A 27,006-nucleotide genomic window follows, 5' to 3' on the forward strand; every position below is an offset into this window, starting at 1 on the left:
CCCCCAAGTGACATACTTCCTCCAACAAAGCTAATCTCCTAATCTTCCCAAACAGCTCCACCAACTGGAGGCCAAGTGGCTAAAAGCATGAGATTTCGAGGATCATTTCATTCAAAACACTGCTGATCTCATAGGGCTGTACCACATGCTGCTAATCTGCAAGCATCAAGAAGAGTCCAGTAGGGGGAAAGACATGTTGTATATCTGGTTATATTATTGGTGAGCCCACCAGGCTCAGGTAGTTAGTTCCAATTTCATAATCAAATAGGTGTCCCAATTAAGATCTATGTGACACTAAACAAAACCAAAGGCAAAGAGATTTATTTATATATGGAGGGGGGATGCTTTTACAGGCTGGAAAGGAAATGGAAGGAGAGGAACAGAATTCATAATACACAGATATAAAAGAACAAAATGATGACCACAGGCCTACTGGCGAGTTGAAATGTTACAATTTGAATGTAAAAACATCCCCCACATGCTTGTGTCTGAATACATGGTTCCCAGCTGGTAGCACTATTTTGAGAGGTAGAGGAACCTTCTGACATGAAGATTACCTGGTAGATGTAGCACCATAAGAACATGGGGTAGATAGTCCCAGATCTAGCTCAGGTCTTTCTACCCCCTTAGTGCTGTGTGACAATCAGCTGCCACATGCTGTTACCAATAGTGTTACCTGGCGCCATGCCTTCCCACTACAATGAACTTTATCCCCTCGGACTATGAGCCAAAACAAATCCTTCTTCCTTCATTGCTTTCATGTTCTTATCCATACGTTCCTGCTTCCAGCCTTCATCAGAGACGTTCCTGTCTATAATAAACAACAGTTAATGCAGACATCTAACTAGGTAAAATGCTAAGAATAAGTCTGTTGAATGTTTACCCTGAACAGGACATCCATATCAACCCCTGGAAGGATCAGGAAACATTGCAGAAAAAAATGTAAGAGCTAGAAGATGGGGAAGGAGCACTGTAAACTGTTGTCTTCTGGACACTATTGGACATGACATCACACTAGTTAACTACCTGAACAAGACTGAGCCCATTAGCATCCCATCATAGATAAGGGAGAGGCTGGTAAGGTCTTACCTAATTAGTGTTTGTTAGGTGAAGATTAGCCACTAAGTTGCCTTAGTCAAGTAAATAACCCCCATCCAATACTCATGTAAGGAATTATAAGCAGTGGAGAGCATACACACATACACACACACACACATCAAAGAAGGGGATTCACTGCAAAAGGATTCAGTGGGAGGGTGAAGGGAGTAAGAGAAGGGAAGAATATAATCAAAACATTATATTCATATATTATATATATACATAATTATGATCTATTAATTATTCCATGGATGGAAGAGAGACTCAGGAGGTCTCACCCCTTCCTAAGGAGCTATTGGAAGTTAATGGTTGCTGAGAAAAAGGGGAGACATTTTCTTCAGCAGTGTAGCTGTTAAGTTGCCCAGATCCAGTCAATATAATCCATTACTCATGTTCATGTGAGCAACCATAACTAATCGCAGTGGACTATCAAACCCAAAAGACCTCAAAGTGATATAAGAACTATTTGGGAAGAGGAAGATCAGCAGGAATGAAAAGAAGCCAAGAGAGCAATATGGTAACATAATCAAAATGAATAGCATCTGTGAAGGAAATTTATCAAAATTATTTTGTGAAGAAAAAAAGTTTAAAATGTCAGTTTTTCAGTGACTCTTCTAGACATCTGTACTTTGAGTGATCCAAAGCACAGTGCAAATTGCAAAGATGTTAAATGCTTTAGAAAAATCCTGGGAATTTAAAAATCTAATATGCAGGGGCTGAGTCAATATGATATGGTTTATTTAAATGGTGAACTATAAAGCAACTGATTTATTCAGAACTTTTACAATACATCAAAGTAGTTTAGTATGCACTATTACATAAAGTAGAACACAAAATTCAGTAACTATCAATGTTATTAAGAATTGAAAAAAAAGGAGGGTACTGGAAAGACATAAACTAGAATATTGACAGCAGTCGTCTCTGCTCCTAATGATTTTCTTCACTTCACCAATGAGCTCCTTAGTCAAAAAGTCAAAATGACAATGTTTTTGTTGACTAAATCCAACAGATCTTTCAAGACTCATTTACACTTAGTTTCTAACCAAACAAAAAACTCAAGTGTGCATACTAAAGCTAATATTTACTTCCAGATCACATTTACCCCTGATATTAAAATATATAAAGAATAACCAAAAGGAAAAAAAACTTGAGTGACAATTTTATAAATACACACATACACATAAAGCTAGAAAGAAATCTGTAAAAATGGTGACAGCAATTATCAGTAGTAAAATTGTATGGCTTTTAAATATCTTTTTAGCTTAATTTTTATTGTATGTTCTATGATGAACATGTTTCATAATAAAAGGTTTATAATAAAAAGTTTGCCATCTTTCTAAAAACCAACCTCCAAGCAGATTACAGTATATCTGGGAATATCAACAGCTATTAAAGTATTATAGATGAGTACTTAGTAACACAAAAACCTTCTGATGTTAGTAACTGACCATATACACCAGTATGCTCAGAATGATCCCAGTGTTATTTAAAGACAAACCAAAGCTTTTGAATATATATAACCCTATATATGAACTACCAAAACATACAGTGTTTAGGTGGCAGAATTATATTTTTAAACCATTTTTACATCTGTATTTTGACCAATTTTCCTCTACTATGATTCTTTTTCTAATAGGCCAAAAAAAGCTTTTACGAAAGTTGAGGTTAAACAAGAAGTTACCTCGTTAAATATCAGGAATAGATGCTGATGAGCATGAGTACAGAAAGGTCCTCCTACTGAGGTTTTCATGCTCTACACACCAGTGTCAGTGAATAGGATGCTTGCCTCCCAACATCATGACAGCGGTCAGCAAAAACCACCCTTTCCTGTTCATGCATCATTATGCTGGCCTGGACCACTGCCTCCCACAGCAGAGGCCACTGAAAACTACAGCCAGCACTAGGCATCATCTGGAACCTTTAGTTTGGACAGTGCTGGGAATCAGATTTCTTGGGGCCATGTGCATGCTAGGTTAAGAGTTCACCACTGAGCTACATTCCCAGCATTGTATGGACCCTGGTAGAGAAGGATCTAGAGAGAAAAGGTACAGCTATGCATCTGATTGCAAGTAAACATGATTTGCAATCAAGTGATTATGGAAATGCACTGTTTACACTGCACAGAACACACTCACTAGGGAATTCTACTCTCAGACCTGGTAGAATTCTGAGGTCATCAGAAGACAATTTTCAAGACATTGCCTTCAAGAGTGCCATATCAATATTGACTGGAAACAGTATCAGAGCTGTCACGCTAGAGAAGTAAACAACTCAAGAACCTAGTTTCCTGTTTATATAATTTGAAGTCCCTTTACAGCTAGCCACAAAGTGAGTCAGCATTCTGATTTAATCTAAGAATTTCTTGACTTTTCACATACTAAATGAGACTACAAAGAACAGCTGTAAAGTCAGAAGACACAGGAAGGACAGAAATAAATACAGACATGTGTCCTCCAGCCCAAACAATGAGATAGCTACGGAACTAGATTATCAGCTCAATCTATTTCCAGATCGCTGTCTTCACTGTGACAGTTGGCAGAGTTCCGCACAGATGTCAGCACCAAGACTTCCTTTTCTGGGAGCAATCCAAATTCCTGTAGGAAAGCTTCAAGGTCTACAGCAAAGAAATCTTCCCCCAGCTGGTCAGTGACTCGAACAAAATTGCCAATCAATTCACCCGCCTTGTAGATGAGCAGAGCAGGAAGGGCATTCCGGGTAAAACGACTGCTGGCCCCAATAACTGAGCTCCTCACCCGGCAGAATTTGACAGCGGGATACTCTGTGGCAAGGCAGATCATGCAGCCATTCATGGCTTCAGTCCCTGGGATGCCATCTTCATAAATATGAACCATGATGAGGGTGCTTTTCTGTTCTTTATCAATCATATCTAAAAACCCTTCTCCGCTGGGGATCTCAAAAACTTGCTTGAATTGGGGCCCTTTATGAAACTGCTGTCGCATCTCTTCCATCCTCTGCTTCCGATACTGCTGCAGAAACTCTTCATCATCCAAGTTCTTGTCCATTGTACCAAACTCCTTCAGAGTCATCTGCACGAAAACCAGCAGGAAAACAAAGACAGACATAGAACACATATGATCAATGTGGATATACACCCTGTACTTTGACATATGAGGCTTCACACTAGTGTCTTATTCACATTATGTCAGCTCTCTCTTAAAATTTTCATGGATAGAGGTATATTTTATGTGCACCATGCTGGTGCCTGTGGGAGCCAGAAGAGGGCGCTGGATCCCCAGGAACTGACATTATAAAGGTTGTAAGCCACCACATGGGTGCTGGGAACCAACCTTGGATCATCTATAAAAACAAGTACTTTTAACAGGTAAATCTTCTTTCCAGATCCTCTTTGAAAATTTTTTAATTACTTTTACTTTCAGGGGTGGGGGCAGCGGAGCATGCTCATACCATGGTGCACCTTGGAAGTTAGAGGACAACTTGCAGGAGTTAGTTCCCTCCTACCATGTATGTGGTAATTAAACTACATGCCCTTGCCATTATGACTGAATTCACCTATCACTGAATTCTTGAGTTAATCTCATTGGAAGAGCTTTAATAACCCCATTTTGTAAATGTAGGTATTAACCCAAAGATTTTACATTATTTGCACAAATTCACACAAGTATAAAGTACAAGACTAGGATTTTTAAAGATCTATTTTTATTTTTTAACTCTGTGTATGTATGTGTCTGTGTGAGAAGGTATGCATGTGCCTACAGAGCTCAGAAGAGAGTGTCAAGATTCCCAGCCTACATAGTTCAGAAGAGGGTGTCAGATTCCAAGGAACAGTTGGAAGTCACCTTGTAGGTTTTGAGAACCACACTGGGGTCTCTAAGAGCAGTGCCTATTCTTATCCACTGAGCCATCTCTCTAGCCCCTTAAACTAGGTTTTAAAAACTCAAAGTTTTTAACTTCAATACCATTTTGCTTCTCATTCCAGTCAGTTTTGACTAAGTATTAGTCACTCTTATCCTTTGTTTTGAAAAGACAAGACAATTAAGGAACTTCCAAAGGAACACATCTCATTGCTGCTTTGTACATACTGCCACATAACATAAACTCTAAATTGCTTTTTTTTTTTAAAAGATTTATTCATTTTATGTGTGTTTTGCTGCTGCATATATTTATGTGCACCAAATGAGTGCTTGGTATCTTTGGAGGTCAGATCTCCTGGATCTCCTGGAACTAGAGTCATGGACGTTTCTGAACCACTATGTGGGTGCTAGGAATCAACCCCAGGTCCTCTGCAAGAGCATGTGCTGTTAACCATTAAGCCAGTTCTCCAGCCCCAATTTTTTTTTCAATTGTGAACAGGCTGGCCTGATTCTCATTATATACACCATGCTGGCTTCAAACAAACAATCCTTCGTCTAAGTCTCTCATGAATTACAAGCATGCACTACCAGGCCCAACTTTTGTGCTGCCGGTCAGCTGACTGTAGTTGTCTTACTTGTGTAGCAGCAGCTATGGGTATCTCATAACCTGCTTTTGTGTCTAGGCAATGTTAACAATATAATGACTGGGCGTGGTAGCTCACACCTTTAATCACAGCACTCAAGAGGCAGAGGCAGACAGATCTGTATGATCTACAGCCTGGTCTACATAGTGAGTTCTAGGCCAGCACAGTGAGACTGTCTTAAAAGAAAAGAAAATTAATGAAAATTTATAAATCTTTCCTCATGTTTCCAAACATTTTTATAAATTGATATATATATACATCATACTAACCTTACCCCAGCCTCATTTCTGCCAGATGGGCAGTTTCCAGTTCTGGTCTACTATAGGTGACTTAAGAGGACAAAGACAGAATCTCTTACACCTGTCACATGACTGCTGCTTCATTCTGGTGTCTCTTGCTCAATGGCTGTGAGCAGCAGGTACACTATGCTGTAGCCAGCTTCCCTGACAGACATCTTTTTTCTTCTGGCCTGGTGCAGTAAAAAAATCTCTGATGCTATATAGACTAGAGGTGGTAAGCAGGACCTCACTAAACTGAAACACTGAGTCAGTAGTGTCATAAGCAGCACCCTCCTGAATTCTTTTCACCAATCTTCTTCCCACTGCTCTAACTTCAGACTCTCCCACTTGCCAGATCTGACTGGGTCTTTTAGCAGATACAGCCTTTGTCTAGGTTTTATGACCTGAAATCATTCCCCAGTCAAAGTGATCAACTTGGCTTAATGCTTTATCTGCACCCTCACGCTGACTGATATTTGTTAATGTCAATTTGCTGTTAGTGTGTACATGCTCTACATGTAGATGGAGGTCAGAGCACAACTGTGGAGCTAGTTCTCTCCTCCCACCTTTACATGGGTTCAAGGGACTGACCTCAAGTCCCCAGGCTTGCATAATAAGCCCCTTTCTCCACTGAGCCCTCTTTCTGGCTCCGGTGCCTGGTATTTTTAGCTTTAAGGCACAGCTAACTGATCTTAGGCACTCTCGGACACTTCTTCCATGATCAGAAGAAACAAGAGAGGCCTTTAATGCTGACAAAGTAGGGAGGCGTCGGGGACCTAGGCTCAAGTATCTCCCAGAATGTCTATTTATTCTCTCCACAAAATAAATATTCACGAATACAATTAAGGAACTAATATATAAATCCACACTTACAAAAGGCCAGTCCCTAAGATGATTATTTGAGCTACAGAACCCTGGGAAGATAAAGGTAATGACCTAATTTAGCAAATGAAAACATAGACTCAGGAAGGGATTTTGCCATAACAATGTATAGCTGAGCTAAGAACAAACCCAGATGCACCCCAAGTTAGGACAGAGCTCTCAGCTTTGCCCTGCACTTCAATGCATCTCAGAAGCCAAATCTAATTACCTCCCTTCCTGAATTACCACACCCATTTCCAGTGGCCAGGGAAGCCTTGAAGAAGCCATTACCTTCCCACTGATTTTCTCCTGGAGGTCCTTCTGTTTCTGTTGTTCCTCCTCTTCATCCAGATGGGACCTGCAGCTCATAGATAGCTTTTTGATCAACCGCTCCATCTCCCGGCACTGCTCCTCCCTCTGCTCTGTCTCCAACTGCTTGAAGCGGCGCCAGTCATTGATCACACCTTTTGGACCTGAGTAGGGCAAACATAACTGAGAACAGACAAGGGGCTTTGGACCAGCTGATATCTGCAAACATGAATTCACATCAGCATGGAGTTTGCTGTGTCTATGACAGTTATCAGGAGTCTCTGTATACCCTTACACGGGGAACAAGGAGGTCTACTGCAGCGTAGTTTGTAGGAATTAAATAGCCAACCTAATGTTCAACATTGTACAAATTATGATTTATCTACTCAAAGACAAACAAGAAACATGTAGAAAGAATAAGGAAATTCGAGACAGAGAATTCCTGGTGGCCCACGCCTGCAATATCAACATTCCACAGGAAAATCACATGCTTATGGTCAGCCTGAGCAATAGTAAGATCCTTCCTCCAAAAACCAAGGACTGGGAATGCAGTTCAGCTGCAAGAGTACTAACAAAGCATTCACAAAGGCCAAGATTTGATCCCCAGCACCAAAGGGCAAGAGAAGGCAAGATCAGACAGTACTGCATATCTCGACATAAAAGATACCTCCAAAAACAATGATAAGCTAGGCATAATGGTGCATGCCAGGAATCCCTACTGAAGAAACTGAGGATGGAGGATCGTTTGAGATTAGGAGTTCAAGGCCAGCTTGAACAACAAAATGAGACACTATCTCTAAAAAGAAAACAAAAATGGCTATTTCTTATGCAACAAGATGGCAAAAATTTTAAAAGTTGTTAGCACAGTAGGAGAAAAACTGTAAGGAAAAATATTGTGTTGCTGGCTAAACTATAAGAACAACCTCCACTTAAGCAATCTGACAATATTAGGATGTTAAAGTGAATTGGGCAGTGGCAGAGCACTTGCATAGCATGAACTAAGCCCTCGGCCAATCCCCAGAAGTAGAAAGTTACAAACTAAAAGCAATACACAATAGTATAAGAGGCACTGAGATGACTCACCACATAGGGACCCTACAGTCCACTCCTGAGGTCTAAGGTAAATAAATTCCTGGAATTTAACTGTAAAGGTGAAAGAGCCAACTCCAAATAGTCCTCTTATCTCCATATTGGTATCTCAGAATTGTAATCATGCGTACAGACTGTGCATATACATACAATAATAATATAAACTTTAATTTAAAAACAATAATAGTATAAAAATGCCATTTCTAGGAACTAGTCCTACCAGTATTCTCAGATATGACTTACGGACTGTCAAATGCAGTCCAGGATGTTCCCTTCCATGCTGATATACATATAGATTTGCACTACACAGAGAAAGGGCAGAAGCAATGACAGACTATACTATGTTATCTCTGGATGGACAGTGGGGCTGGAGTTGGAGAAAAGAGAGCAGGCCTTTTTTGTTGTTGTTTTTTTGGATTTGGTTTTTTCAAGATAGGGTTTCTCTGTATAGCCCTGACTGTCCTGGAACTCACTCTGTAGACCAGGCTGGCCTCGAACTCAGAAATCCGTCTGCCTCTGCCTCCCAAGTGCTGGGATTACAGGCGCCGCCAACACCGCCCAGCTGAGAGCAGACCTTCTAACCGATACACACTTTAAAGGACACTTTTTGAGTCCATTTCCAGAGCTCAGATCCTTCCAGTACCTGTATTGATTGAAACGCCTTCACCTGCCAGCTCAGCCTCTGCAGGCATGGAACTACTGGCCGGGGCTCCCCTGCCTCTGTCTTTGTCTTCATGGTCACTGTCCTCATCTTCACTGGTGCTGTAGTAGTACTGTAATTTCTCCCCCAGCAACTTATCATCCAGGGTTGTCATGGTGCCTGGAAGAGAACAATGTATCAGGCTTTTTTTCTGGTTTGAGCAAGGAAACCATGAATCTGAACCATACAAGATACACTGGACTGACTTCCCACAACATCATAGGAAGATTCCTATGGTGTTTTCATAAGCAGAATCTCAACAAACCCCAACCCTGGATCTATGATATAATTTACCAGGCTTGTTATAGCAAGCAAAACCAAGGCTTAGATAAGGCACATTTCTTTGCTGAGCTCTGCAACAACTGCTGAGGCTGTTAACAGACCCACTGATGCATGATTCCAGAAGCCTGAGAGGTGCATTACTGTCTGTCTACTCATGGGAACTGGGTAAGAGGGATCTACTGCTCCTGGGTTTTATTCATATACTCTTTAATTTTAAGACTGTTAGCTAACAAATTGGAGGAAAGTCCTCAGGGAACACTTCAACAGGGACTACCAAGGGTAGGTATACTGTTGAAACTAAGTCATTCACTCCTTGCCTCACTAAGAGCCTAGACACATAGTCTCAGGTTGGACCAATTCTAACCAGCTACAGCAAGTCTCCACAGCAAAATCTAAATAAGAGCCAGATATTTAAAGAACACCTGGGATGCAGATATTTTGGGGAAAGGTACAGTTCAGTACTTTAGAAGTCTGTTTAAGAATCCAGCAGGAGGCCGGGCATGGTGGCGCACACCTGTAATCCCAGCACTCTGGGAAGCAGAGGCAGGTGGATTTCTGAGTTCGAGGCCAGCCTGGTCTACAGAGTGAGTTCCAGGACAGCTAGGGCTACACAGAGAAACCCTGACTCAAAAAAAAAAACAAAAAAACAAAAACAACAACAACAAAAAAAACCCAACAATAACAAAAAAAGAATCCAGCAGGAGGGCTGAAGAGATGGCTCAGTGGTTAAGAGCACTGACTGCTCTGCCAGAGGTCCTGAGTTCAATTCCCAGCAACCACATGGTGGCTCACAACCATCTGTAATGGGGTATGATGCCCTTTCTTGTCTGTCTGAAGACAGTGACAGTGTACTCACATACATATAATAAATAATTATTTTAAAAATAAAGATCCAGCAGGAATGACCAGTCCAAAAAAAAAAAAAAAAAACCTTCCTCTAAGCATACAAATATCAACACTGTGCTGCCTTTAGAAGAGACTTAACACGTGGCATTTACACTATTACAATTAATCTCTCTCCCAAACAGCAGAACCATCAGGACACAGCACTATGCAAGCTGAACAGCAAGCAATCAAGAGGAAAGTGCCAGCACCAAGGAAAGGAATTATAAAAGTCCTTGTCAGGGATGTGCCAGAGGGCCACAACTGGGTCGGAGAGACATCAGTGCTGCGCCAGAAACAGGGCCAGAAGAGGAGTGTACTAAGGAGGCTGGGCTGCTGAGAGGTGAGAGCACTGGTAGACAGAGCGGCATGCACGCGCAGAGCAGAAGGTAAACCGCAAGTGGGGATAGTAAACTTGAAGAGGCGGAGGATCTAAGGAGAGGCACAGAGAAGGCACAGCAGTGAGATGGGCAGGGCCAGTGAAAGGCTTGCAAGAGAGGCAGGGCAGAGGAGTGTTAAAAGTAGGACAGTGAAGAGGGCGGGGCTGCGCAGGAGGAGCAGAGAAGGGCGGGGCTAAGCGTCCTGGAAGGCGGGGCTTATGGGACAAAAGGGCCGGGACAAGAGGCTAAGAAAAGCAGAGCAGTAAGGACAGGGTGGGGAAGGCGGAGCCGTAAGGAAAGTGGGGCTGAGGAGGCAGAGCAATGAGCGCGGCAGGGCTGAGGAGGGGCGGGCCGAGGAGGCGGAGCAGTGTGGAAGACCGGCCGGGAGGGCACAGTGAGGAGGGCGGTACTGAAGAGGGACCATCGGAGTCGCGATAGGAATTTAAGAAGTACAAGAGAAGCTGGAAACCAGAAGCCCGGAGGCAAGCTAGTCGGGCCCCATGGCGAGACTCCTGCCCCACCCATCTCTAGGCCGCCACTTCCTCCCGCCGACACCCTTGAAGCTCGTCACCTCGCCTCGCTCGCTCGGTCTGCTTCTTCGGGACTAGCAGCTCCAGTCACTGCAAGAACACTCGCTTAGAGAGAGAGAGAAGTGACCGAAAGCCTTGAGCTACAGGGAAAAGCTGCCGTGGACTCTGCGGACCAATCACACGGCCTTCCGGCGTCATGGCGGGTGCACGCTGCCCAATCACAAGGAGCTTAACTCGGAGTCTGAGGAGGAGCTACGGGTCTTAGCTCAGGACAAAACACCTCGATGTGTCTTTCTAGTTTAAAATAAGATTTTATTAACTTTCGTTCCGAGTTTCGAGAAGTTACAAATGAATATTAAGGCGAAAAAATAGCTCAAAAACATTAATTTCTTCAAGAATAAGTAACTCAAAGAACTGAAGTTTTATGACAACCTGAGTTAGATTATTGGACAGGAAACGGGCATGGACAACTGAAGAAATTTCAGTAACTTATCAACTAATGTTACTCAAATAGTCGACTCGATAGTTTACAGAGTTTACTATAGTTGTGTATGGTGGTAACCTTTGAAAATTCTAGATAAAGAGGTCAAGGAAACTAACCTATTTTTGAAAACTTTGTTAAACCTCGGGTGATTTCAAACTGCTTAGTTAGCATGTCTTGTTCACAACTGTGAAATTGCTCTTAAAACCGTTTGCAAATTAAAAACATCAGATATGCTGAGCTTATATAAAATAGTGTTTAAAAATAGGACTCTTAATTTGAAAAGGGGGGTTGTCGACTCGTGTTTCTAGAACCACCTAGGTGTTACTACAAATTTGTCTATGTTCACATTTTCATCGGAAACTATTTGTTCAGACAACCAGAGACAGCATCCTCCAGTCCTCCCATCCCCAACATACCTTTAAAACAATTCATTTTAAAAAGCTCCTAAGGAACGATTATGTTTTTGGGTTCAGTATAAATACCTGACCTTATTCAGCTCTATGTGCATGGTGATGTTGTGTGTGTGATCCATCCTTAAGTGGCACAGCCAGCACTCAAAGTGCCTCTGCAAAAGAGATCCCTGCAAATATTTTTTAGCGAATATTTGAAGGCCTGTGAAATGGCTCAGCAAGCAAAGGTGCCTGTGACCCACGTTCAGTCCCTGGGACAGGCATGGTGGAAGACAAGAAGTGATTCTTGGGTTAAAAGTGGCCTGTTATTATATAATACTATTTTGGAAAATGAATTTACACTAGACATTGGCAATTGTGACACTTGAGTTCTTTGCATATTATTTGGGACCACAAGGAAACATACATTGCACCTTTTGAGTGGTAATAATCCTCCTGCAACTCACTGAAATCAGGTGTGATAGTTCAGGTCGACTATCAACGTGACAAGATCCAGCATCACTGAAGAATCAAGCCTTCAGACATGCCTGTGAGGGGTTCGCTAGCTAGATTAGTTGAGGTAAGAAGATCCATTCAACCGCTGGGGTCCTGGACAGAAAGATCAAATGGAGAAAATGAGCTGAGCACAAGCCTTCATTGTTCTACCTTCCTAACTGTGGATACAAGGTAACTAAGGCCTCCGGCTGCCTCAGTCCCTCCAACAGCCATGACAGACTTCATCCTCTTGGACTGTCTGCAAAAATAAACCCTGACTAGTGGTTCTTAGGCAGGGAAAGATTCCTTGTTTTGTTTTCTGAGACAGTGTATCATAGTGTAGCCAATTCCGACCTAAAACTCAAAATAAACCTCTGGCCTCAGCTTCCCAAGTACTAGGATTACAGGGATGAGGCTTCATGTCGCCTAAAGATTTAAGAGGTTGAAAATAAGATCTCAGCTGGGCGGTGGTGGCACATGCCTTTAATCCCAGCACTTGGGAGGTAGAGGCAGGCGGATTTCTGAGTTCAAGGCCAGCCTGGTCTACAGAGTGAGTTTCAGGACAGCCAGGGCTATACAGAGAAAACCTGTCTCAAAAAAAAAAAAAAAAAAAAAAAAAAAAAAAAAAAAAAGAAAAGAAAGAGAAAGAAATAAGATCTCAAAGTAAGGATACACTGATACTGAGAGGATGAGAAAAGGCCAATGAGTACATGAAAAACATAAACTGAATTTAGTTCTGAGTTGTAAAATCATATAACAACTGTGACATAAATGTATTAGAAAATAAATGGACCATAGTTTGTATTATGAGCCCAATATTTCATCCTTTATAAAAATATTTCCTTTAGATTTCTTTATACTTCCAAGAAATATAAGTGTAGTTATTAGTCATTGCTATAGCAAAATACTGTGGTAACACTGGAGGGAAACAATGATCATGATTGCAGGTTTATGAGGCTCAGGAATTGGAGCAAGTCTTGCTAGCTGCCTTTGCTCAAGGTTTCTATGATCTTAAAGTCAAACTCTTGGATACCATTGAATCATCAGCTGGAGTGAGGCAAAAGGGAACAGAAAGTCACTATCAAGCTGACATTCATGGTTGACAGCTGATTTTGACAGTTTAACCATGGGTTTCTTCATGGGCTTCTTTTATTTATTTTTCCTTCATGGTTAAGTGTTTGGTGTGCTTGAATGTGGGCATACATAGGTGCATATGAAGACTAAAGGTGGACTTCTAGAGTCTTCCTCAGCATTCTTCACTGTATCCATTAAGACAAGGTCTCTCACTGAACCTAGAGCTCCTGAGATGGTCAATTTAAATTGAACAGCCTGTTGCAAAGATTCCTTCTCCACCTTCCAAGTACTGGAATTATACAGATGGGCCATCTTGTCTATCTGGCTTTCAGAGATCTGAACTCAGGTCCTTATACTTGAGAAGAAGCACAAGTGTTTTAGCTGCTGAATAATCTTCCCAACTCTGTTTTGTTTTGTTTTTGATGTATCTTATTTGGCTTTTTTTTTTTTTGCGGGGGTGGGGGGGGTGTACGTGCTTCTTTGAGACAGGAGCTTCACTCTGACCCTGGCTGACCTCTCAAGTACTGGGATTACAGGTATGCATCACAAGCCTGGATTCCAGTTTTCTTGAATTTCCTTACAATCTATGCCTAGCTACTGCTGCTGGTGTGTGCGTGTGCGTGTCTGCACGTGTGCACATGCATGATATTTATAAAAGGACACAGAGAAGAAAAAGAAGAAAATAAAGGGGAAGAAAAAAATCAGCAAGATGGCTCCATGGGTGGGCCCTTTCCACCAAGTTTGGCAACCAGGGTTTGATTTTAGAGACCCATAGAGTTAAAGGAGAGAACTGACTCCATGGCATATTGGACCCACACACACACTTTTAAACTATTTTTTTTTATTATTCTTTAATCTTTTTTTTTTTTTAACAATCCCTTCTGGTCCACCCTCCAACAGTTGCTCATCCTATGCCTCCTTCCCCTTCTCCAAGAGGGTGTTCCCACCCCCCTATTACTACTCCCATACCCACCCGGCCAGATCTCTCCCCTCCCTAGGCCTCCCTGGGGCCTTAAGTCTCTTGTGCTTCTCTCACTGGGGCCAGACCAGACAGTTCTCTGCTGTGTATGTGTTGGGGTCCTCATATCAGCTGGTGTCCGTTGCTTGGTTGGTGGCTCAGTGTCTGAGAGATTTTGAGGGTCCAGGTTAGTTGAGACTGTTGGTCTTCCTATGAGGTCTCCATTTAATAAGAGAGCCCAAACCTAAGATGAAGGAGCTGGAGAAGGATGTAGGACCGTAAAATGAAAGTTTTAAGAGCATGTAGTGCTTTTGCAGACAACCCAAATTCTATTCCCAGGACCCACGTCAGGAAGCTTACAGCTGCCTATAATTCCAGCTCCAGGGGATATGATGCTATCTTCTGGGTACATGGGCACTGCAATCAACATTCATAAATCCACACTCAAATATATACATATACACATAATTAAAATTAAAAATAAAACTCTAAGATGGAAGCCATGCTTTTATAATGCAACTTTATAACCTAGTATATTTGCTAGGATGCTTGAATCCAGGGATTTAAGCCCCAACAATGGGGTTGGAAGAATGAGACAATGAGTGCAGCCCACATTAAGTAGATGGAGACTATTTAGGTAAAAATTTTTAGAAGACTGTGGTTAGATAACATAATTAAAGCCAGAAAGGTTATAATTATCTCAAAAGGGCAACTTAAAAGTTTGAGAGAATTTATATGAAAGAAAATAGTCAATACAGGAATCAAGAAACAATAAAACCCAAGAGAAAGAAGAAAAACTTAGAAAGGATAAGTAAACATAATTTTATTGTGTATGCATGTGTATGAATATGGGTGCGTATTAGTGCAGAGCCCAGGGTGGCCTGAGTGTTGGATTTCCTGGAGCTAGAGTTAGAATCAGTTGGGAGCTACTGGATGTGAGTGCTGGGAATCAAATTTGGATCCTCTAAAGAGCAGTATGTACTCAACCACTGAGCCTTCTCTTGGCCTTATAATAGATCCTTATCCATTTGTATTAATTAGTTTTTACCACTGTAATCAAAATACCTAGTAGGAATAATTTAAGAGAAATTTATTTCTCTTAAATTTCAGAAAGTTCAGGCATCGTGGCAGAGCAGATATGGTTATCTGGTGTTCAAGGAAATGGGAACGTTGGTACTTGGCTGACTCTCCTGCTTTTTATTCCATCTGGGTCCTAGCCTGTGGTATGGTGCCGGCTCATGTTCCGAGGATGTCTTCCCATCTTTCCTTCTCAGCTAATGCTCTCTGGAAAAATCCTCACAGATAGACAAAGAGATGTGGTTCAGTTTCCTAGGTACTTTTAAATTCAGTCACATTGACAACAAAGATTTACCATCACTTCATTGAAAAGAACTTGCTTACACCCAGTTTTTCTTTTCTTTTTTTTTCTTAACACATTACTTTCAGATGATTTTAGATTTACAAGAGTTTTAAAAGTAGTACCCCTTCTATCAGGGCATGACTGGGAAATTTAGAATTTCATCTTCTGGCCCAACTGGGTGGTGGGGGTGATGGATTAGGAGAGCTGGATGAGCCATAAGACCTAAGTCCACCCATTTGGCCCAGGATTAGGCTAGTAGTTGGGCCAGACTCAGATATGCAAGGTATCCCCATGCCCTCTCACCCCCACTGCTAACCCTGCCATACAAGCTCTGGGCAAGGATGACATACTGTGGCCCCAGGTTGGAATGGGCCCAGTGCCCCAAGTCACCCCAGAGACCTCCAGCCTGAGGGCTAGGCAGGAGCTGGAATGGAGAAAAACTCAAAGGGGATATGGGGCTCCTCCTGGATGGTCTCTTTGGAAAGATGTCAACCAAGAAGACCATCTACTGCTTTGAGGACTTTGAGCTTAGTTTCAAGACCATGTGTAAGCTGCAGTCTCTGCTGAGAAGTGGGTAGAGGAGGTGGATGACAAGAAACCTCCAGAGAGGGACTAGAAAGATGGCTCAGCATTTTAGTACTATAATGCTCTTCCAGAGGACCTGGGTTTTGTTCCTTGGTGCAGGCCCGCAGGAGAAACCAGATGAGTAGCCAATGAATGGATTAGCCTGATCCCAGCACTTAGCAAGCTTACCTTTCACCACTGCTTTTGTCTTACTACCCAGATCACACACCAAATAATTAACTTATAAAGTTATGGGGGTTAGGGTGGTGGTGGTAAATCAGAGAATAGTCAAATGATGTCCTAATCTGTGATCTTCCTTCAGGCTTATAGAAAACAGAATGGATCAGGAAGAACGGATCTGGGGGAGGGAGGAAGTAGGGGGAGGGGCTGAGAGCAGAAGAGGGGGGAAACTGCAATCAGAATATCAGAATGTTATATATATAACTTTTTGATTCTTCTCTCTCATATATATATATGAGAGAGAAGAATCAAAAAGTTAAAAAAGTAAAAAAAGCCTTATTCTGTTAATTATGCTCAATTAGATTTTCAAATTCAAAACCAATCCTGCCATTTCAAAAATAAGCCATGTTTGGACTTGATGTGCTATATTTTATGTTTATATACTAAAATCTTTATGTATATGACATATTAAGGATTTTTTTATATCTGTAATCACAAAGACTTTTTAGCAATGCCATTGTCTGATTTTATTGTCAGGTTTACTCTGGTATCAGGTTTGCTGACACAAACCTATATATCTGGGAAGAAGGAACCTGTTTTGAGACAATGATTCCATGAGATGGGTCTGGTGGCCCTTCTGGATGTCATGCCTCTAAGCAGGTAGTCCTGGGCTGTAGAAGCAAAGCTGAGCAGATCACAGGGAGAGCCAGTAAGCCTCCACCATCTCTGCTTCAGTTTTTTCTTCCAGCTTCCTGCCATGAGTGCCTGTCCTAATTTCCTTCAGTGATGTAATGACCTGAGAGTTTTAAGATAAACCCTCTACTCCCTAAGCTGCTTTTAGTCAATGGTGTTTCAACACATAAATAGGAACCCGAAAACATCTGGTTTAATAAAGCTAGTTGGAAGCTAACTACTCCTATTAAGAGCTTTTGTAAAATTGGCATTATTTCTAAGTATTTAATAGAATTCACTTAAGAAACCATCCGGGTCTGGCATTTTCTTCATAGGACTATTTTCTGTAATTGACCCAATTTCCTTAGTAGGTGCAGAGTCATGATAGGTAGCTTGTGAAAGTTATTTGGCTGACAAACTTACTGCCTCTCAAGTCCCAATTTAGTCTTCAATCTAAACTCCTTGATGACAGTCATAATTCCTCAAAGATTTCCCCTGCTCTACAGTGACACCATGGGATTTTCTCAGTAAGAAGGCACTAGAGAAACATTTCAGGACAGGATTTCCTGTAGCCACAGAGCAGGTCAGTGATGCTGAAATGAGGGTACTTTTGCTTGCTCTATGGTTTTTCTTGCCACTTAGATAAGCCAATATCATCCAATCTCCTACCATGAGATGTCCTACAGAGGCCCCTCTGGCAAGGAACTGACAGACTGGTCTCCAACTAGCAAAAGTCTGAGGCCTTCATTCCAAAGTTCTTAAGGAAGAAAATGCTGCCAACCATCATGGGAGTGAACCTGAAAGCTTGTCCTTGCGCACTGGAGCAGAGAGATGACGGCAATGCCAACTGACTTCTGGATTGCTTTCCCAAGAGACTCAGAGGACAGACTACTTTAATGCACTTTCAACTTTCTGACCTACAGAATCTGTAGGAGACTAAGTGCTATTGTGTTATTGTTTGGGTGGTAATTTATGTGACAACAGAAAACTAGTACAGGAAAATATCATTTTTCTTCACCATCATGTATCCACTTTAACAAACTCAATTTTCTGAAATTTAAAAAAAATTTTTTTTGTGTTTTGCCTACATGTATGTCTGTGCACTATGAGTGCCTCTTGCCTGTGGAGGCCAGAAGACATCAGATCCCTTGGGATTAAGTTAAGATAGTTGTGAGCTATCATGTTGAGAAAATTAAACCCAGGTCTTATGGGAGAATAACCCATTCTCTACCCACTGAACAATCTTGCCAGTCCTGGAAAATTGAATTTTTAAGGAATTCATCTAAGTTGGGCTTCAGAGTATAAATCATGTTCTTCAGAGTAGACAAGAATGCCAGCTTATTTCTTAATATTTCAGAAATAAAACTATATCCACACAAAAGCATTTATATAAATGTTCATAGCAGCTTTATTTGTAATAGTAAAAAAATTGAAACACCTTAAATGCCCTTTAATGGATGATGGGTAAACAAACCATGGTATGTCTCTACCACGGTATACTAGTCAGCAAATAAAGAAACAAACTATTAATACATGCAACAACTTGGATGGAGTTCAAGGTACTTGTGCTAAATTCGGAAAAAAAAAGCCAATTTCAGAAGGTTACATATGGTATAATTTCATTTATTATATAACATTGTCACCATGACAAAATTACAAAGATGGAGAACAGGGTTTAAAGTATGGGAAGAAAAACAATGTGAATCTAAAGGGCTAAAAGAATGAATGAGAAAAAACAGCTCTGTTATCTTAGCAATGGCCTTTCCACAAACTTACACTTGAGAAAATTGCACAAAAAACACCTATACACGCCACTGCTTGCGTAGGCATACAAGGTGAATACATACAAAAACTGAGGAGGTGTAAATAAGGCCTATGAATTGCATATATCAGTTTTCTGGTTCTGATATTGTACTTGTTATGTAAGATACTACCAGGGGGCAAACTATGTAAAGGGTACATGGTAATGTCTGTACTTTCTGTTACTTCCTCTGAATCTGTAACTATCTAAAAATAGAGTTAAAAAAATACTCTATTGATCTCCGTTCTCTTGGACTTAGGTATCTATTTTAAACTACACCTTTCCTTACTTTCCATCTGATCCTCACTGACGTTGGGTTTTGAGAATAGACCTGAAGAAAGTACTGGTCATATGAGCATCTGAGTTACTGTTAAGCATATAATTTTATTTGATCATTGACAGAATTTCTCTGGGAAGCTGTCCTGGAACTCACAGCTCTGGCTGTCCTTGTAGACCAGGCTGGCCTCTAACTCAGATATCCACCTGTCTCTGCTTCCCACGTGCTGGGACTAAAGGTGTGTATCACCACTGTCCTGTTAAGCATATAGTTATTTCAACAGGTATTAACCATAAATCTTCCAGAAATTTCATTTCCTTCATGACACTTCCTTTCCTTGCTTGGTGCAAGGGTATAAACCTATGACCTCAGCACTCAGGAAACTGTAAGTTCAAGGCCAACCTGAGCTACATTGAAACCCTACCCTTGTAATAACTCCTATCCTCTGCCTGGGTCACTTGTTCATGGCTTTTCTTCCGTCTTCCTATACTCTGAAGTCACTCTGTGGCTCATTCAAGACTGCATGTAACAATTATGTCTGTCTTTAGTTTGTAATCTTTAAGCAAATTTTACTCCCTAATAATGTAAAGATGTCTAATTTTATTTGCACAGCAAATCTGTCGCTTGTTCTCCTCCATCCCCAGTCTTGAGGCTCATCTCTTCCTCCCCAGCTGCTCATGTAGTCAACACTTCTTACCTACAGAGTTGACCTGGCCTCCTTGCTGGTCTATCTCCAGCTACATCTTTTACATCACTGCAAAAGTATCCTTTCTAAAGTCTTAAATCATTCAGCACATATAACTTCCATGGTATTCAATGTCCACCTACCTCTTCTAGCAGTATGAACTTGGGCAAATTTATCTCTTTTCCTGTCTGGAAATGGTGACAATGATCTACAATATAACACGTAGAACCCTGTGAATTGGCCGTTTATATTATTAGTCAATGAAGCCCCATCTCTTAATCACACTTTCTACTTAAGTGAAAATGGATCCAACTACTATCACCATTACCTTTTTGAGAGAGAGAAAGACAGCAGAACTCTGACTCTATTACTTTTTGATTATAAGATTTTGGCAAATTATATGACATCTCAAATATAAAACAATTAAAATACAAAATAGGTGTAAAGATCAAGTGGGTCATGAAGGTAGTCTACTACTGGTAAAAAGGTCATGCAGGATTTAAAGTCTAACCAGAGGTTGTCTCCCAGAAGCACCTCCTCTTGCTCAACATAAGTACAACTGGCCCCTTTGTATGTAGCTCTCAGAGCTATTCTACATGGTCTTTCCTATTTCCACACTATGAGCATCCAGGGAAAGAGCTCATTTCATTAACCTAGACTTAAAGGCCAGCACAGATGGGGGCTTAGAACACATAAGCTGGGTGAATAAATAAAGGTACTCTGGGGTCAATAAAAATGGTGCTGAGATTTAGGCCATGTTTAAAAAAAGATTCTGAAGCCTACAGAATGACTTTGTCCTATTTGTGCCTCTCTCCTATCTGTCCCAAAGATTCTAAGTTCAGTATTATCTATTTTACACCACATCCCATTTAGAAAGTGCTCTTTATTGAATGTAATGTCAGACAGAATTAAGAAATATTTCAACTTCTTTGGGTCTATTTACTTCCCAATGATATACCAATGAAGTAGGTGATCAATTAAGTCCCTACTTAAGAAGAGTCTTTCCAGCTTTATTAAGATATATCAAGAAAAATCAAGACAACTAAAACATACCATAAACTTAACATTGACACTAAGCAAACAACTTTTAAGGTGGACAAATAATTTTATTTTGTGCATGCAAATACATGTCAAGTACTGCAAACTTTCCATCAATTTTCTCTCAAACACTGAAAATCATGATGCTCTATTTTGTGAACAGCCAAAGCTAATATCTCTTCACTTCAGTGCTACAGCAAAAACACACAGAATTCACTCTTTGCTATTCACTATCATCACAACCCTCATTGTTCCATCTCTGCCCTCCCCCCATATACAGGCCTTATAAGTCCTAGCCTTCCCCCCATTTAATCCTATTCCTATAGCACAAAGGGAAACATTACAATTTGGAAATTCAAATTGAAATAAATGGAATAGAATTTATTCCCATATATATTCCCCATTTCATTGTACAGAATTATTTTATAGTTTTAAATAGAAGCTGAGTATATGCCTTAAAAATGAGCATTAAATCCATCTTAGAGATGGTGCCTGCTTTTTACATGATGGGTGTACACCATCTTTAATTTCATTTACATTTCAATCGAACAATAGATTTGCAAAGAAAATGTCTAATACAGACGTAAAAATATTCACACTAAGCTTCACAATCGGTTGTACAATTGACAAACAGGCCTCTTTTCCCAAACTTTCCAGCTAAGCAAATTTATAAAATGTAATCAATGCAACAAGAAAAACATTTCTCTTTCACTTCCAGGGAAAAGAATATGCAATAAACAGTATAAATGCAGACGGCAGTTGCTGCAAGCTAACCACGATACTCCCAAGTGGCTGTACAGTGGGTATGTGCAGTACAAATAAAAGCCACGTGTGTTGTATCACAACTACAGTATAATTGTTTGCCCAGCTAAGAGAATGCATGCACTTCCATGCCTTGGGTTATAAAGTGAGGCCTAATTCGTGACAGGTTGGTGGAATATGTGCAAATGACCTTGGCTCTTGGCAGTACTAAGTGCAGCCAGTGTCTGTTTTCCACTGGTTTGGGGGATAGTTTTAAATTTTTATGTAAGAGAAAAAAAAAAATTGCCAGTTTCAGACTTGGGGGAATAACTCCCCTTAGAGTAAAAATAAGTCTCCACACAAATGTGGGGTGTTCTGATCTGTGGTTTGACTCCTTGTACTCCCTTGCCAGCAAAGGGATACAAAGAAATGGCTAGTGTAAAGGAGTTACTAGCAAACTTAATCTCTAGAAAACGGGATACTCCTTGAGCATGTTCATTTGTGTCTGCTTGCAGAAGGGGCCCTTCAGTAGAAGGAGGTACAGTAAATGATCCCATTGGTACTCTTCATTCACTGAAACACAGAACAGTTCTAAGACACTAATAAATAGCTGCAATGCAACTTTTCTCTTTAATGACTAGTTACCAGTATTGGTGACAGTCTGCTTAGAAAAGGACTCAAAGATGCAAGGGAAGAAATACTCAGATTCAGAGCTGACATTACATACCGAGTCCGACTGTTACAAGTTCTATCCCTGGCTAAAAAGACAACATGGGCTTTATCACATCTAAAATGAAAAAGTAGGGGAGTTGGCTTTTAAACAATTTTTTCAAATAGTTAAATGATCCCACTCAAAGTCCTACAAATCATTGCATTCTCTAATCTTCTGTATATAAAATCGGGGTGTGCTTTGTTAACTTAGCATCAACTTAGAATCTGGGTCAAAGTGACTAGGATCCATACCAATGGGAAATTTTAGCTTTTTAATGGAGCTTCATTGAATTCTCTTATAAAGTAGCTATGAAAGCCGAGGATCAGTGCCACTGGCCTTAAGAGCTACCTTTTCTTGAAAATTACAATGTACAACTGTCCCTACATAACTGACTCATTGCATGGCCCTGAAATAAGTCTTAGTGGCAAAGGCAAGAGAAATCTAATTTGTGTAGGTACCATCTAGAAGAAATATACACAGAACTCTTAGAATTCATAAAATGAAAGGAGCCCACACAAAACTAATGATATTATATTCACAGCATCTGAATGCGGCACATAGACTAGGAATTGGGACTCAGAAAACTAGCAGGGAAAAAAATAAGGAAACCTACACCATTTCCCTGCTTTTCAGACTTCATACTATTTTTTCCTGATTAGACCCATACATAGGCAATACAAGCAGTTTAGATACCAACATTACAAAGTTTCTCTTCTATTGCGCTGTAGCCTCTGATCCCAAATGTGTTCATCATGTCATCTTGATAAAGGGTCAAAGTGATAATTGCCCCAATTTAGAAAAAAACCCACATTCTAAGTCTGTTTGTACTATTTTCCTCTGTGACATCAGCAGGTACCATTTTGAAGAAAGGTCAGATGAACTGTTCTTTCTTCTTAAGTGGCAGAGATCCAACAGCCTTATTTCAAATTAAACCCACTAAAACAGTCAGTAGGTTGTCACCACATAAAAGATGCAATACAGGATAATGGGAACACAAAAACAATTCCTATGTTGTTAGTGAGAAAGAGTAAACATTTAAGAATAAGAAGTTATTGGTTTATGGGATCATCTGCTGCAAGACAAGCACTATTTTCCTATAAATGTTCAAGACACACCAATAAGGTTGGCAGGTGTACACATACACTGATGAAATGCAGTTTACTGAACAAGTAGGCAAACACCTAAGCATCCCAACCCCTCCAGCAGAGCACAACCATGTTTCAAAATTTCAACTTTAAAATTAAAAAGATAAGGTTAAATACACAAGATCAATTTATGTAGTATATAATCACCCTCAGAAAGTGCTGAAGATGTTCGTGTAGTTCTGTTGCACAGAGGGTTCTTTCCCTGAGGGCACATAAGGAGCTCTCAACTGTTAATAGGTCTCTATTTTGTAACAAAATAGCAATTTTAAAATCTTAAAAAAAAATACATTACCTTCAACATGGAAGATCTCACTATTAAATATCCATGAAATAGACAGACTGGTTTATATAACCTTTTTGGAATTACAAACAGAAAAAAAGAAAAGAAAGAAAAAAAGTACATTGGAAGCATTTCAAATGTAATAAGCTCATATTTATAGAAAGGTTCTGATATAAATTATATAACAATCATGTTCCTGTAATATCCTAGGCTAATTTATGTCAGAAATAAGTTAATGTAACATGGTTTAAAACTCTTGTTCCTCTTCATTTTAGGTTACAGAGTAAAATAAATAAAATGTCTTTGTAGGGATGGGGAGCACTGGCCATGGCAAAAAGGTACAGTACTAACCAAAGGAAACGAAATCAAGGCTGCTGTGCTGGTATGTTATAAACAAACATCTTCATACACTTGAGTATTAAATAAATGTGTAAGATCTTCCATACTGACACCAGAATATCAAAACTACCCCTTTGTTTCTCAGGTATTATTTACAACGTATCAGTCACCTTATGAGCATGTTCATTAAGACAGGTATCAAACACGAGTATTTACTCATTCCAATCAAGAAATTTCAGGGAAATGTTAACCCTCCCACCCCTGGAAATGTGCACAAAACTTTTATCAAAATCTTCTCTGATACAATGCTGTGGTTTTTGTAAAATAACTAAATAGCTCAGACGACCAATAACATGATCCTGTTTAAGCATCTTGCTAGCAGGAGAAGCCCTTACATACAGTACACCTGGTGAAAGATCAGCTTGGCTTAAAATATTCCAGTACAATTTTCAGAGTAAACAACTTCACAGAAGTTAATTAAAAAATAATAAAAGTCAAACTAATCTTAAAGAAATGGAGGAAAAACAAAAAGACAAACTATTAGATTACTACCAGAAAGGAATGCCCAGCTTTTGTTTTCAAATATTGACTGAAATTTAAGTTCCAATAAACTACCACCCACAGGTCTGGGGAAGGGCTGGTTGAACATACTGAATACTTTCAGATGCCAAGTGAAAATTTCAGTCACATTATGGCAGGGCATAAATTATTCATGTTTTTAAGTATGGGTAATGTTAGCCAATGTTCTACTACTACATGGTTCAAAGTCTTATTAACCTAACAGTCAGAAAACAAGAAAAATTAAACCCAACATGAAGTAACAATAAACAATATCTAACTAAATAATGCAATGAACACCCAAATTAATTTCTTTAAATTAAAGACCCAGCAATACCATCTTGTTAGTCAGTGCAAACGCTACATACAGGGTTTTCTCAAGAAAGCTGAAAGCACCTGATTCTTTTGCCAAGTCATCAGATTCAATAATGTACAGGCTTAAATCTGCATTTTAAAAAATTGCCATTACATTAGTGCATAATTTATCAAAATTGTAAAAACGATTCTGCATAACTTAGGAGAATTTAATATCTAGTACATCAGCTGAAAGACTTAGGCACTTGGTTATATTTTTAATTAATTACTTCAACAAGTAGCCTGTGTATAAATATTAACAAAGCAGAAACTATTCTTGAAAAATGGAAAATTAAAAAATTAAATGCTACAGATAAAAGCACTGCACCACACTTCTACATATAATGCAGTAAAGAAAGCTATAATATAACCCTGTAAAACTCTATGGTAAGAACATCTAACTCCACTCTCAACAACAAAAAAAACCAAAAAAAAAACAAAAAAAAAAAAAAAAAAGAAAGAAAAAAAGAAAGAAAAGAAAAGAATAAAAGAAAAATCCATGCAAAGTCCAATGAAAAAGATAAATAAAGCAGCTGGAATGAGATGGAAATTTCTCTCAGTGAAACATAAAATAGAAATAAGTTAGTTAATTAACTCTACTTTCACTAGATGTATCATTGTAGGATCCTGCTAGTTTAATAACTGAGTTGTTAATTTACTGTAGAAGCCATTTAAAATAGGAAATGGCTCAGTTACTGCACCGGATTGCTACAAACTCATAAAAAGCTGCTTGAAGCTTAAGTTAAATGTTGTCCAAATTCCAATAATTTCTGGAAAGTGAACATTACCCTAGTAAAGTAAATTTTCTTTTTTTTTCATAATGCTAATGCAAGAGGGCTTGAAGTATCAAAGAGTCCACAGGAAATGGATGCCCCCAGTAATATCTTTTTTTTAAAAAAAATATACATTATATAATATATATTATATATATAAAAAGCTAGTGTAAATGCTTCCATGGTGTGGTCACAGATTTGAAAGCAGAGACTCTTTTCAGCTGTTAACCATCTTCCCATTTGCAATAGGTTTTAAAAAGTCGTTTTTATCTTCAGACATAACGTGAGTTTTCAGAATGAGGTTGCCAACACTGACAGATGTGGTGATGGGGAGGCAGCTTGCACTGCTAATAGACACTGGGCGTGGCTGGCTAAAGCAAGATGTTACCGGCAAAATTGGCTTTTGCTCCTCCCTGAGAGAAAATGATAGTGAAAGCAAATTAACTTTAAGTACAATTTAAGAGTTACCATATTTGCTCTGTGAGAGCTATTTCAAACTCTAAGCCCACAAAAAAGCCTATCTTCTTTATTTATAAAAAAAAAAAATGTATAAAATAGGGGCTAAAGAGAAGGTTCTCAGAAGTTAAAATACAATTGCTTTACCAGAGGACATCAGGGTTCAACTGCCAATACTACACAGCAGTTCACAACTGTCTGTAAAACCAATCTTAGGGGAAGCAATGCCCTTCCTGGCCTCTCTGGGCACTAGGCTTGCACGCGGTGCATAGACGTACATGCAGTCAAAACACCCAAACGTATAACAATTAATAAATAAAAATTAAATAATTTTTAAAGTACTAGAAGTCACTAAAAAGGTCATATTTTCCAAATTTAAAAACTAAACTTGATAATTTGTGTCATCTAATCAGTATTTTATGACCAGGAATAAATATTTGGCAAAAATTATATAAAATAGGAATATAATAGCCAAGAACATCATAACATGATTTTTTTAAAACAAAAAACATTTAAAACAGGTTTTTGTTTGCTTTAGTTTTTAAGAGTTTTTAAAATAAGATTTATTTTATGTATACACTGTTTTGCTTTCATGTATGTATGAGCACCATATGTGTATGATGCCCTTGGAGGTTGCAAGAGGGGATTGAACCCCTGGAACAAGAGTTACGGATGGTTATGAGCCATCATGTGGGTGCTGGAACCCACACCTGGGTCCTCTACAAAAAGCAAGTGCTCTTAACTGCTGAGCCACCTCTCCAACCCCTTGTGGTTTGTTTTTGATA

The 27,006-nt window shown here is 39.7% G+C and overlaps 2 protein-coding genes across 11 annotated transcripts in view; both read right to left on the bottom strand.

Moving 5' to 3' along the window:
* Positions 1 to 324: 324 nt before the first annotated feature.
* Positions 325 to 11,103, bottom strand: Pdcl (phosducin like). Its single transcript, XM_052182368.1, has 4 exons — positions 10,928 to 11,103; positions 8,756 to 8,932; positions 7,006 to 7,187; positions 325 to 4,145 (listed from the first exon to the last, which is right to left on the bottom strand). The coding sequence occupies exons 2-4, from the start codon at positions 8,925 to 8,927 to the stop codon at positions 3,594 to 3,596; spliced, it is 906 nt and encodes a 301-aa protein (XP_052038328.1). The 5' UTR covers positions 8,928 to 8,932; positions 10,928 to 11,103; the 3' UTR covers positions 325 to 3,593.
* A 7,566-nt stretch (positions 11,104 to 18,669) lies between these two features.
* Rc3h2 (ring finger and CCCH-type domains 2) overlaps positions 18,670 to 27,006 on the bottom strand; it is a 56,863-nt gene continuing 48,526 nt past the window's right edge. For 9 of the 10 annotated variants that reach the window (XM_052182378.1, XM_052182376.1, XM_052182369.1 and 6 more), the window contains one exon: positions 18,670 to 26,178. In XM_052182378.1, the coding sequence (XP_052038338.1) occupies positions 25,983 to 26,178 (196 nt within the window). In that variant the 3' untranslated portion in view covers positions 18,670 to 25,982. The remainder of the gene's footprint in view (positions 26,179 to 27,006) is intronic. The other variant, XM_052182379.1, reaches the window with a different exon arrangement.

Source organism: Apodemus sylvaticus, chromosome 5 (assembly GCF_947179515.1).
Source record: "Apodemus sylvaticus chromosome 5, mApoSyl1.1, whole genome shotgun sequence".
Taxonomy (NCBI): Eukaryota; Metazoa; Chordata; class Mammalia; order Rodentia; family Muridae; genus Apodemus; species Apodemus sylvaticus.

Excerpts from the sequence above, each read along its gene's own strand:
- Pdcl (XM_052182368.1), bottom strand. The coding sequence starts at position 8,927 with ATGACAACCCTGGATGATAAGTTGCTGGGGGAGAAATTACAGTACTAC. Across the intron at positions 7,188-8,755 it reads AGGCGTTTCAATCAATACAG|GTCCAAAAGGTGTGATCAAT; the intron begins GTACTGGAAGGA and ends TGCCCTACTCAG. Across the intron at positions 4,146-7,005 it reads AGGAGAAAATCAGTGGGAAG|ATGACTCTGAAGGAGTTTGG; the intron begins GTAATGGCTTCT and ends GTTTTCGTGCAG.